Genomic DNA, 13,298 nt, shown 5'->3' with positions numbered 1-13,298 from the left:
AACTAAAGAGCGATGTAGATACTGGGCAGATATGCCATTGTCCATGCAATTGACGAAATGTAGGTTTCCCAATTGTAACAAACCATATGAAACCTTAAAGCATTTAGTACTCGAATGCCCACAGTTTAAACAAACTCACACTTTATTTCTAATTAAATTTGTTAATTTGGAAATTGCTGATTGTATTTCTTTGGGATAGGCTTATGAATGGTACTCATTATCCCCTAATCTTTGCATTAGGTCACCTTTTAAGGATCATAGAAAAAGATCTTGCTCTTTCTGAAAAATTATGATGTAATAAGCTAATGATGAAATTTGAAATACTTTAATGTTGTATATTTAATATGCCGTTTTAAAAAATAAATCACTGCGATATTCAAGGATGTATTGTATGATGCACATATGGACTAATTGTATTGGATGTATTGATATCCTACATTCTTTTATCTTAGATGACTTTTTGTAAAGGTTTTATTAATTAAATACAAAACAAATAAAAAAATAAAATAAAAGCATTCCAGAGTTTGCCCGGTAAGTAGGGGGAAGCCTATGCCACCTGAGTGAGCTCTTTTTATGGGGGTTACCCGGAGTTGGTTATTGTGCTGGCTTCTTTTAGGGCGGGCTGAGGTGTTCTTAGTTATTGTTTCTGATAGGTATGACGGTGCAGAGAGATTAATACATTTGTGTGTAAGGGTGAGGATTTTGAAGTCGATCCTTTCCTTGACTGGGAGCCAATGGGCGCCCCGTCTGGCCTGAGTTATGTGGTTGTTTTTGGGGATGTGTAGGGCTGCGCGGAGCGTGTTATTTTGTACTATTTGGAGCCTGTTATTTTAAGTGGAGGTGCCTGCAAGAAGGGCATTGCAGTAGTCAAGCCTGGCTCCTATAGTAGCTCTGGCAATGGAGAGGCAGTTTTGGGTGGTGAGAAAGGGTTTAATAGCATATACAAGTTTGGTAGTGAGGGCTGAGGCAGATGAGATGGCACTGACCTGTCTTGTCATAGAGAGTGTGGAGTCTATGTAGACTCCAAGGGTCTGGACTGCTGCGGAAACTGGTATGTTGGTGTTGTCAATGGCGAAGTGGGTGTATTTTTGGTAAAGTCTGGATAGGATTTCCTTGGGGCCTAGGATGATGATCTCGGTTTTATCCCCATTTAAGCAGAGACAATTGATAGCCATCCAGGCTTGAATGGTGGCATATATCTGAAGAAGAGCTTCTGCGTCTTGGTTGTAATCACCAGTAAGGGGAACGAGGATGTGTGTGTGTCGTCAGCATAATTCGTTATGCCGAGCGCATCCAACATGTCAAAAAGTGGTTTGGTGAAGAGGTTGCAGAGAGTAGGTGCAGTGCAAGAGCCTTGTGGGACTCCACAGTCGATGGTGGTGGGATTGCATTGGCCTGGTCAGAGTACACTTTCATGGCCCTTGCTTGAAGGAAGGAAGTTATCCAAGAGGTGGCTACATTTGAGAAGTGGGCTGCGTTTAATAGATGGGAAGTCAGGATGTCATGGTCGAACACGGCGGAGAGATCAAGGAGGAAAAGGAGGGCAGGCTTGCCATTATCTATTATTTTGGGGATTTGGTTCTCTAGGAGGGCAGTTTCTGTGCCATGGCCTTTGCGGAAGCCCGATTGTCTTCTGCCTAGGATGGTGTTGGATTCCAGGTAGTGTTGGATTTGGTTGTAGGCGGCTTTGTCAAGGATTTTTAGGAGAAATGGGACAGTAGTGATGGGGCGGTAGTTGGGGCATGCGGGGTCAAGGGTGTTATGAGCGGGCCGAACCCAAGCTTCTATTAGACTTTGTGGAACAATTCTAGAGGAGAATGACGCATTGATGAATGCTGTGATAATAGGGATCAGGGAATCTGCGCATTCTTTGACAATGGTCGGGGGACAGATGTCCCCTTTGCATGTGGAAGGTTTAATGTGTTTAAGGAGGTCCGTAACTTCTGACTCAGTGACGTCCCTAAAGACGAAGAGAAGTGTTTGAGTGAGAGGAGTGTGAGGAGAGGGCGGTGGCGGGCTATCCTGTTTGGGCAGGGCTTTGCACTGTATTAGTATTTTTTCTTGGAGCATCTTAACTTTGTTAATTAGTGCAGCCTGAATGCCGGAGCCCGAGGCTTCGTCCTTGGGGATTTTGTCGGGGCTCGTGGTAGGGGTGATGAGGGCTTTGAAGATTGAGAATATTTCTTTTGATTTTGAATTTGGCTTTGGTAATTCTCTGGTTGAATGATTCTGATTTAGTTAGGAATATAGCTTTTTTACATGAGAAGCAGATATCTTTAAATTCCTTTAGAGGGGATTGATTAGGCGAGGACTGCCAAGTGGCTAGAGCTCGGCGTTTATTAGTGTGTAACAAAGATAGTTCTTCCGTGAAACATGAGTTAGAATGCATTGATTTTTTTTCTTTTTTGGATCTATGGACTCAATGGTTTGGGTAAGGGCGTGGGCATAGGTGTTGGCCAGTGAAATGGGGTTGTTGATAAACTGAGATTTAACTAAGTTCAGGGATGTCAAGGAGCAGTGGTAAGTTAATTTTTGTTCGTTTTTTTAGAACTTCTGACTTTGGCTGTTGGAGCATATGAGAGTTGCTTGCGAGTAGGAGTGGTTGGGATGGAGAAGAGAATACAGTGGTGGTCTGTCCAGGGGAGAGCAAAGATGTTGGTAATGGATGTGGAGCAGTTGTGGTCTGCAATCCAGTCAATGGATCGGCCTTTGCAATGAGTAGGGGGCATTGATTTTGTGGTCAAACCCCATGTCAGAGAGTTCCTTGGCTAGTGAGGCGGCAGCTTTGTCCTTTGGGTCATGCAGGCCCAGGTTGAAATCTCTGAGCAGAATGGTTTTGGTTGAATTTTTTAGGTTAATCCCTACGGTCTGCAGGAGGTGCTTTTGAAAGTCTGGTGGTGAGCATGGAGGCCTGGAAGTGATTACGATGTTGATGGTGCAGTTGGGGGAGAGTGTCAGTTGGCAACAAGATCATCAGCGTTGTTTTCCCATTGAGGGTTGCAGAGTCTAATAGAAAGGGTGTCTTTGGAAATGAGAGCTACGCCTCCACCTTTGGATGTTTTGCTGTCTTGTCTTAAGATAGTATATCCTTGAGGGAGAGCAAGGGCAATAAAGGGGCTATATGCTTCATGGAGTCAAGTTTCGGTGATGGCTAGTATGTCAGGATTATTGGAGATGATGAGGTCGTTGATCTCTAGTGCATGTGCTGAGAGGGAGCGGGCGTTGAGTGCGCATTTACGTTCGGTATAGGGCGATTGGGGTGGTTGGTGGTAGTGCATGCTGGTGTTAGGCAGGGGGGAGTGATGGCTTGGTATTTAGGTGGATGGTCCAGTTTAGATCTGGGTGTGGCGTAATGGATGTGATGAGAGGTGTGGGAAAACTGTTGGCTGGCATGGGGTGTGTGCGTAGGCTGTGTGGAGGTGCAAGAAATGAGTCTGAGCTTTCTGAAGTAGGTAGTAGCTGGGGTGCTACGGTTAATGATGTGCAGCTTGGTGCATGCTCGGAGCCTGAGAAGCCTATGGGGGATGAGGGTGTGGCCTTTTAAGTTTGCTGGTGTGTAGGTTAGCTTGGGTGTTCTCTTGGAGGGTAAGGGTGGTTTGGCTATAGGATAGTGAAGGTGAGATTTCTAAGTGAGTGTGGGACATATTGCTGATAGTCCAGAGGGCCAGTGTGATGATGGTGATGGTAACAGAGGGTAGGGCGGGGTGCAGGGCACTGCGACTGAGGCGCTGGCGAGCGGGTTCTGCAAGGATGCATTTGTGCACTAAGGTGGCGATACTAAGGTGCTAATGCAAATCCAGCTAGGAGGTTTCTGAATCAGTGAGCATTGCAAATAGGCTAGTCCAACACTTTATATTGGTGCAATCAATAGGCTAGTCAAACAGTGGCAATTAGGCAGGCTAGTCAAACAGTGGCAATTAGTCAGGCTAGTCAAACAGTGGCAAACGTGGGTTGGTCCGGTATAGAGAGTAGTGGGCAGTAGCTGGCATATAGTCTGGAGTAGGATGCATGGGCTGAGTGCGACCTGTGACTGCGATCCGCTTAATTTGGAGGGCTCGAACGCATGAATGTTCGTAGTTCTTGACGGATGTAGGCTAAGAGTGATGGATTGTGTGATATTTCGAGCAGTAGATGGCTTACCATCAGTACAGACAATGCACAGGGGCTCCTGCCCTCGGCGGCGGCTGGTGAAGAGTAGATTGGCGAAGACAGGATCCTTTCTGCTGCGATCCGGCTCACGCCTTACAGTTCCTATCCAGACCGGAAGTAGCCAGGACCAATGGATGTCTGCCAATGGGTGCAAAGCATTTTTTGCTATGCATCACAGATCGTGTTTTGGGCTCGGTAGAGTGGCGCCATTATGGCGATCGTGGTCCTGGAATCACGATTATTTAATGTGGAAGTACAACAAAGTGGGCACACGACCAGGTAATGAAGCTGCATACCATGTGGTGGGGTCGGGTGCAGGTAGAACCGTACCCCAATGTGAAGGGGGGGGCTGGAAGGCAGCTAACGCTCCTTGACTGGCATCCATCTTAGGATGTGGCAGGGGATCCTGCCCTCGGCGGCAGCTGGTGAAGAGTAGATTGGCGAAGACAGGATCCTTAGTGTGGATCCTTTGTGCTGCGATCCGGCTCACACCTTCCGGATCCTATCCAGGCCGTAAGTAGGCAGGACCAATAGATGGTCTGCTTAACAATCCAAAGAATGTTTTGGGGAATTGAAAAAGTAAAAACGTGCTCTCTCACTAATAGCCGCACCCCGAAAGCAGTGATAAAAGAATGAAGTGCCATTTCATGTAAGTTATGGAATCAGCGATTGCTTCAAGGGCATGCTGAATAGGAGCAGCATTAGGTTTCATCTGCAGCGGGAAGGCGATAAATATGATTTGCAGTAATTATATAGCACACTATGCATTTTGAACTACTGTGAAAGTGAGATTATATAGGAACGGATGCTAGGACAACAATTATTGGATAGGCCCACCATGCAGTTAAATAGACCAATGCAGACATTGTTTGCTTTTGACCTATTAAAGATGCAATCCCATAAACGTTTAGAGAATGCGATATCTATCAAAATTCAAATAGTTTGATCTGGAGAGCTGCATACCTCGTGCATCGTGAGATCTGAAAACAAGATAACAAAGTTCTCTTCCACTCGCACTATCAGTCCTGTGTCCCCCTCGTAGCGTCCAGCTATCACTTTTACGTGATCCCCCATCTTGAAGTACTTCCGCAACTCCTGAGCAGGAAACTCCAGGATATCCTGCAGTGAACAAACCATAAATAATATAAAGGTCAACAAGGGAGCATCCTTCTGTGTGTCACGCAAACCACAGCCACCCCCCCTTTCAACTTACTGGGTCCTGCCGCCACATCTCAACCGAATCTAAACCTGCGCTCAATTTTCTGCTTACTAAAAAGGCATAAACACTAAACCTGGGCACAGTCTGCAGATTTTACACTGCAGCACATGAATAAAGCATGCTTCTCCATTACTGAATCTTCATTGATAAACACTAGACTGTCTCTGTATATGTGCCAGAATCCAGAACCCGTTTAAACAAAAGTAATAGCTTGTTTTAGAAATCAAACATTGCTAACAAGACATTTTTGTCTATGCGCTTTTTTAATTACGTACGAAACAACCAAACCCCAAAACTGAATTTTTGTCTACTTTTTAAATGTTTTAATGTCACAGAAAGAAAAGAAGGCAGATACCGGGTAGCCAGAACAGTAAATGGCCCTGTAAGAGATATTAAATGAAGAATCATATCCCTTAAAGGGATACTAGTTGCAAAAAGCCCACAAAGCACCATAGTAACATTTGTTTGCCGGACAATTGACTGCTCTGTGAAGCAAGGAATCCTGAACCCGGGATGCAATTGTTAACCTTTTTCCATTGATTTGATCGTGTTATGCCTTCAGTTGACTGTTACGGCTTTCACCAAAAACATTACGTAAATTAGTGAAGTTGAAATGATAGAGAATAGTGATGGGAAAAACATATGTAAAGGAAACACAATAGGATACATCTGCTATTTGTCCTCAATGATCAATCCAAAATGCAAATAATAGTCGTACCTCGGTTTCACTATACCATTTGGAAGATGGAGCTAACAGAGAACAGAACTACCAAGCATATGAAGTAACTGAGGACATGGCTATCTAAGGACACGGGTTATGAAGACTCCAGAAGGAACGCCACGGAGCAGCAATTGCATGGAAAATGGCCCGAAATGACGCCCTCACAATTACGACGGCCGAAAAGCCTGACTTTCTTTTTTTTTTATAAACACCTCCTTTACACCACATGTGGGGGTATGGGATATTATAGAAATATGGGATAGAGGCTCGAGGGTGGGGGGGCTTCATATCAATGTGGTGTAAAGGGGGTTTAATAAAAAAACCAAAAAAAATTATAAAAAAAGAAAATCGGCGATCTGAAAATCAGTTTTTCGCCCGTCGCAGTGATCACATAGATCTGTTGCGTCTTATGAAAAGGCACTACACACCAACTTGAGCCACAGCACACAGGTGTAAATAAGCATCCGTAGATGTACAGTGGCATGGTCTGCCAAATGTCTGCATCAGCACCACAGTTCTGACTATACTCTCTAAAGGGTGGATCAAGAAAACATGGAGAGCTCTACCAGTGGTCCAAGGATATGGCAAGTGTATTGCAGATTGACAGGATCCACGGAAACAATCCCCGATGGCATGCAGAGGAGTATGGTGGCAGAACAAAGCTTGTGCTTTGCTGAAGAGAGAACAGAAAAACTGCACCACCATGTTTGGGTCTTCTAGTTCTAGCAAATAAACCATATTTCCAAAAGTAGGTTAATTATATGCTTTTTTACACAAAGCTCAATTTCTCGCCACAGTTCCCCAAGGCACAATGCAAACAATATTTGAAATTAAACAGAGTAAGGACATTTAACAGTTCCCCTATTTTTACCATCTGGCTGAGCTGAATACAACACAGCCATTTAAAAGTAAAAGGTTAGCAATATAACAAACAGCAATGTCCAACAGGTGAATAATACAGCGTGAAGAGAGTGGAGGATAGCAATAAACTGCCAACGTAGTTGAAAGTTCTCAGCGAATGATTGGAAAAGACACAGGGAGACGACAAAATAAAAAGTAGAAAAGGATCAAGCAGGGAACCATATAGGGCCTGGGATTCAGAAATAGGCTTTTAAATGGGAAGATGTGAGTTTGAGTTTAGGATGCTCAAATTACCAACAGTCTAATGTACAGAGAACGGGAGGTTTTCTATTCAAAACCAGATTCACCAGCAGCATATACAGAGACAATCCAAATTTATCTATGTGATCCTTCAAGGACGTCTCCACCTCACTTTAAAGAAGTAGAGGGTACTTCAGATTCCCTGCTCCTTTCAACCCACATTTAACACTGAGGAAATAGAAGGAACAGTTACTCCTTTCACACAAGTGATGACACCAGCTGCATATTAGACTAAAACCAGTGACTGGTACTCTCACTTCATGACTCCGGTTTCTGACAAAGCTCATGGGCTAGATGGTGCAAAGCCCCCTCACCTTCAGATCCTCATGCTTCGGCATGATAGTGATCTTATTGCCATCCACACTCAGGATTTTACCCTGGAGGTTGATCAATTCACCTTCACAGACTTCCACATTGTCCCCGGGCTGCAGAGTATGCTCACGTTCCTTTCCTACATCGCAGAGACAGCAAGGAGAGGTATTATTTTAATGACACAGACCCCAGACGAGTGCCACATGCAGTAATTGTATACATACAGGGTCACAGACAAGACAAATAAGTGAGACAGGCCAACCTTAGGGCAGTAACATTTCGGAAGAAAGAAAAAGAACAGGCTTGTGAGTCAAAGAAAAGGATCTATGAAGCAGCATACCACATCTACCTGCAGAGACCCTATATGACAAGAGAGAAGTGTATAAAAAAATATTCAAATGGCGGTTGCGATTCCTACAGGGATCGCGGCCGCAAGAAGGTCTGAGCTCCATGTATTTTTGCTAAGTTCATTAGGAAATGAGGATAATGCGCACCTACTGAGGTGATTGAAGATTGATAATGGTAGGAGGGCATTTTGAAGTGCAAACTTTTGGGTGGCTTACCACTTTTTGGTACCTAAATAGTTTAGGGAGTTCTTGTTGGATCACTGAGCTGTTGAAGCATAACGGAAAATTATATATTGATTATCTAGTTTTTGGAAGTGGTATGGGATGGCACTATGTATTCACAAGAAAGAACGCGAGAGGGAGAGCTGTAGCTGGATCCTTCACTAACACAGTAAACCATTACTACTTGACGAGTAGCAGTCTAACTAGGGGGACCAAGTGATTATTACAGCAGTAGCTGTAAAACGAATACCTTCAAGTTGGGAAGAAATAAGAGGGGAGACCTATGCTCTTGTTAATTTTTGGCTAGCACATGTTCAGAATGTAAGCAGAGTATATGCAAATTGGTACATAATGTTTATTTTAACAGAGGATCGAGGGAGCAATCCCGGACAAACAAACGTGAAAAGTAACCTACATTCTTGCATGAGGCAGTTTTAGAACTATTTCGGGTGAGTAAATAATTGCCATTGATAAGTAACAGTTGAAGATATAAATCAATCACAGGTTTGCCCAAACAGGATTAATGAAACAATTTATAATGTATGAAATGTAAATGAATAATAGGCTAAGGCTATCCAGCATATGGAAAGAAGAATTATCATTTCACTATTCAGTGAATATTGATTAGTGAGGCTAAAGTGCTTTCAATTAAATTTTTTAGATGTGTTATATTGGAAACAGAGGGCATGGTGATGTCAATATGCTAATGAAATAATGTGGCATGCAATTCAAAAACTTTCTAAAATATGTTTTTCTTGTTTTTTCTGTCTCGTCTGTTTGTTTTCTTTGATACATTTAATGTTCCTGTTCGCTTGATCCTACCCTACTCCAACCCCTCATTCTATGTCTGGGTTATGGGTATGTTTTATTTTTACATATTGTCTAGGATTTGATAGCACATGTCCGGTCTTGACAAAGGCCTCAAGGCCGAAACACGCGTTAACCAGTGGGATAACAAATAACATTAAATGAACACGTGGCACACTCTACAGAGTGTCTAATGTATTCACTATATGACAACGTGTTATTGCAGTAGTGGGGCTCTTAGTGAACCCAGCCAAATTGTAGTCTACACAAGCAAGCCAGAAGGAAAAAAGCTAGTACTTGTATCCAGAACACCATATTCGTTTGAGATCATATCGAAGTTGATGTATCCATCTTCAACTTCCCTGCTGCTCCTAGTGTGTGTGGTGTAGGTGTGTGTGTGTTTAGAGATGGATGTGTTTTGCACACAAGACGCTCTCTGTGGCCAACAGGGACATGTGGCTGCATCAGTATCTGCACTTTGAAGCAGCAAAGAGGGTTAGGGAAAAGAATGGGCGAGTTTACCTGTGGCTTCTGTTACCACCTCTAAATCAATCCCTTCTGGTTGGTCCTCAAACTTCTCCAGTTCAGACAGGGTGGGCTTCACACCTTCAGTGATCTAAAGAATAAGTGTGCCATTAGATGTTGGGAAGGCAGCTGCCCTTCAGTCACAACAAAATAATGAAAGCCAATACTCACAACAGCTGACATGGCAAAGCTCTTGAAAAGGAAGCCTTTGCGGCTGTACCGATTGACCTCAAAGATGAGGAAATCTCCATCAGAGGTGACTTCTCCACCCAGAGACCTGCAAAGAAATGGAACATGACGGGATAAAAAGGCTGTAACAGACCAGATCTCAAGAGTGAACAGCAACTGACCCATGGTTTTCAGGGCCATTTAGTGGTTAGTTAAGCCAACATTCCCTTTTTGGGCATCCTTTGTCAATTGTTGAGTCTGCCAAAAGGTTTACATACTTCCTTTTTGATATCAGAGCAGGACTGGCATGCATATGATATGGTGGTAAGTGTTAGGAAAGATGTTTCTGTGTGTGCAACTTTCCCCATAGATTGCTATGGGAGACACTTTCACTTTGCTTGTTTTGAACTCTGTACTGACTTTTTGAAGGTAGGTAAAGCTTCTGCTCTACTTATCTTTCTTATTTTGCTCATTCTTATGGGAAACTGACTATTCCCTAAGACTATCAGTCTCTTTGTGATTCTTGTATTGTTACAATTGAACTCCTCATTTTACAGTGAAGTGCAGTTAGGATACTTGGTACTGTTGGGAAGGAACTAGGCTCCTCCCGCACCCCAACCACTGCTTTAGAATTAGGCAAGACTTCTTCTAGGTGCTATAATCGGGGGCAGGGGGCACTGGGAAGGCTTTTCCATGCAGATATAATCACAGACACAAACATTGGCAGAAACTAAAGAAGGCAGTTATTGTTTAAATATAAGGCGCAATTAACTATTAGCTGAATACATTTGTAATGACAGATCCTAGGCAAATGTAAAAACGTAAGCGTTATTGTAAGGCAAGATTGTATGCAGTACCCTGTGGGAGACTGCACCAGCCTGGTCCTCTTGGCAATAGTTAGCCCAACATGTGTTTTAAGCATGTACTCCACAAGTTGGTAGAGTGACTGAGCAGCCAGGCTTATCTCAAAAGGGCCAATGTGAGCTGTAGAGTTGTAACAGATTCACAGTGACAAGTATCCAAATAAACACTTACTGTCAAGGTTTCTTGTGAAACAATTATTTATTAATTTAACAGTCAGTTGAATAAGCCTTCTTTAGAAGGGAGCGATTATGTAACGCAAAAATATACTTCAATAAATACACACTCTCAGTTTCAATAAATCAGTAGATACCAATTTGGGATGGCACACAAACACTTCCTACACCCTCAGGTGACGAATAACTAGGACACTGTGGACACTGATATATCACTGGCACATTCAGAGCAATACAGAGTTTGGTGTCAAAAGAAAAGGTTTAGGGAATAAAACAAGCTTTTAACAAATATTCTTAAGCAGGGAAGTACTTTTGAACCTGCCACCCACCCCATAGTTCAAAGTAAATAAACCCTTTCCCAGCTACACAAGTTATAGAACGCGTGACTTTTTGGAGAGATGGATCAAAAACACAAAGTCAGAGTGTTAGGGAGAATTCTGAGAAATGTGCCAATTCCCTCCACCTTAGCAACTTTGCTGGATTTTGAGGACTTGATTTTTTTACCTGGAGAGAGCGAGACCCTTTTTTCCCCACTCTCTCATGTATTTTTATGTGATTTTTAACACTGTTTCTTTTGGTTGTGGAGTCTGACAAACTCCAGAGGCATCATCTTTTTACATTGTGTCATACAGCACCTTCAGTGTAGTGGCACAGGGGAGTCTTTCCGATTTCCCTAAAGTTTAAATACCTTCTCTTGGTTAAACTACTGTTTCCAAGAGCAGTAAAGTGAAATTGACTTTACTTACATCGTAACCTTCTAGACCCAGCACACACTATCTTACAACAGGGTGCTGGAGGGGTTACTTAGCATCCCCTTAGTCTAGTTTCTCATGTAACATTTTTATGTTATCCTTTCTACAATGAATGGCTGTTGGCAGTGGTTTACTTTTTACTACCATTGAGTGTTTTAACCGCGGGCTGCAATTGCAGACCCAATAAAGCACCCATGGATGCTCATTTTGTCATAATGGCCCGGTCGTCTTTTTTCACCATTTCTTGTTGGAATAGTCCTTCTAGAGATTTACTCTGTGCGCCAAACACGGTTTGGTCCCTTTGTTACTTTGGTCTTTGGCGGTTTTCACTGCTGAAGCCCGCCTCTAGCTCCAGTGTGTCTAGCAGGGGCAGAAGTGAGGGAGGTGCCCGAAACTCTTTGTGCTTAATCTCCTAGGTGACAGAAATGCACTCTTAGGTGATTGGCTGGCTGTCCTTGAAGGACAGCCACCCTGCTGTGCCTGAGTGACAGCCATGCTGCAAATGAATGGGAGAAACCTGCATAAAAGGCGAGGCTTTTTGCTTGGAAGGCAAAGTCGACCACTGGAACGAAGGAATTCGAAGAACTTGGAAGAGACACCTGCTTCAACTCCTGGACCGTTGGTTTGCCCGGTGAAGCCCTGATGCTGTGCTGAAGCTCCGAATTCGCCTCGACTAGAGAAGCCCTGCAAGGACGACTTCTACCCTTAGGTTGGTGGGACCAATCAACACCAAAGCGTACTTGTCTGGACATCCTCTCTGAGCTGGCTTTACTTCCATTGCTGCTGCAGGAACCGATTGCCAGGAAGTTAGACCCAAGCTCCAGGAAGATCCTCCGAACTCCCATGAAGCAGGACTGACCGAGCCTGAGCCACCTCAGAGTGCTGGACCTCAGATGCGAAGAAAGTCCAACACTGCATCCGAGAACTGCAGTGGTGCTATTTGCAAGAGACGCAAGGAGCTGAAACTGCGAAGTGCTGCTGATCTAAAGTAGAGTCCACTGCTGCCGCTGACTTTCAATTCGTAGTGCAGGAGCCCCCAAACATCCTCCCTTTTGTCCCCACGACTGAGGCCCAGGAACAAAGGATCTGCAGACCTACACAGGAACAGAAGCCAGCTGGATCCAGTTTTCTTCAAACCAAAGGTACTGTAAAACTAAGGGGACTTACCTCTTGTGGTGTAGCCATGCTAGTTCTCAGTTGAGACGTGTCTTGGTTACCCTAGTGCAGAGTTGCTTGCAGCTTTGCCCCTCAAGCCTAAACAACTTCTGGCCCTTCAGTGATTTTATTTCTACAAACTTTTCTAAAAACATTGTGCAAGACTTTTACTTACCTGCAAGAAGATCAGCAGCTCCCCTAGACTTTGCTCAACCAACATTACTTTGCATTGGAGGGTTCAAAAGGCACTTACCAGTTCATGAATCATTTGTTAACCTTTGTTTTATTCCCCCATCTAATCTTTTGCACCAAACTCAGTATTACTCTAAATGTACCAGTGATAAATCAATGTCCACAGTGTCCTAGCTGGTCAACTGAGGGTGTAGGAAGTGTATGTGTGCCATCCCCAATGGGTATCATCTGATTTAGAGAAACTAAGAGTGTGCCTTCAAGTATATTTTAAGTGTTACATGGTTTGCTCCTTTCTAAGGAAGGCTTATATAACTGACTGTTAAATAAATTAATAATGGTTTAATCAAGAAACCTTGAGTCTAAATGTTTATTTTAATAACCGTCATTGTGAAACTCTGTGTCACAACCTTTCAGCTCACATTGGCCCCTTTTGAGATAAGCCTGGCTGCTCAGTCGCTCTACCAACTTGTGTAGTACACCCTTATACCAAAGGTTTGGTTAACTATTGCCAAGAGGACAAGGCTGCTGCAG

The 13,298-nt window shown here is 43.6% G+C and overlaps 1 protein-coding gene across 3 annotated transcripts in view; it reads right to left on the bottom strand.

Annotated features, from left to right (window-relative positions):
* SUPT5H (SPT5 homolog, DSIF elongation factor subunit) overlaps nucleotides 1-13,298 on the bottom strand; it is a 342,489-nt gene that overhangs the window by 190,154 nt on the left and 139,037 nt on the right. For all 3 annotated transcript variants that reach the window (XM_069644283.1, XM_069644282.1, XM_069644284.1), the window contains 4 exons: nucleotides 9,635-9,740; nucleotides 9,461-9,554; nucleotides 7,565-7,701; nucleotides 5,113-5,268 (listed from right to left, as the gene is read on the bottom strand). In XM_069644283.1, the coding sequence (XP_069500384.1) occupies nucleotides 5,113-5,268; nucleotides 7,565-7,701; nucleotides 9,461-9,554; nucleotides 9,635-9,740 (493 nt within the window). The remainder of the gene's footprint in view (nucleotides 1-5,112; nucleotides 5,269-7,564; nucleotides 7,702-9,460; nucleotides 9,555-9,634; nucleotides 9,741-13,298) is intronic.

The sequence above is a fragment of the Ambystoma mexicanum genome, chromosome 2p (genome assembly GCF_040938575.1).
Source record: "Ambystoma mexicanum isolate Mex_15411 chromosome 2p, UKY_AmexF1_1, whole genome shotgun sequence".
Classification (NCBI taxonomy): domain Eukaryota; kingdom Metazoa; phylum Chordata; class Amphibia; order Caudata; family Ambystomatidae; genus Ambystoma; species Ambystoma mexicanum.
Note: the sequence above shows the minus strand (reverse complement) of the source record. Positions and strands in the feature narration are given on the sequence as shown.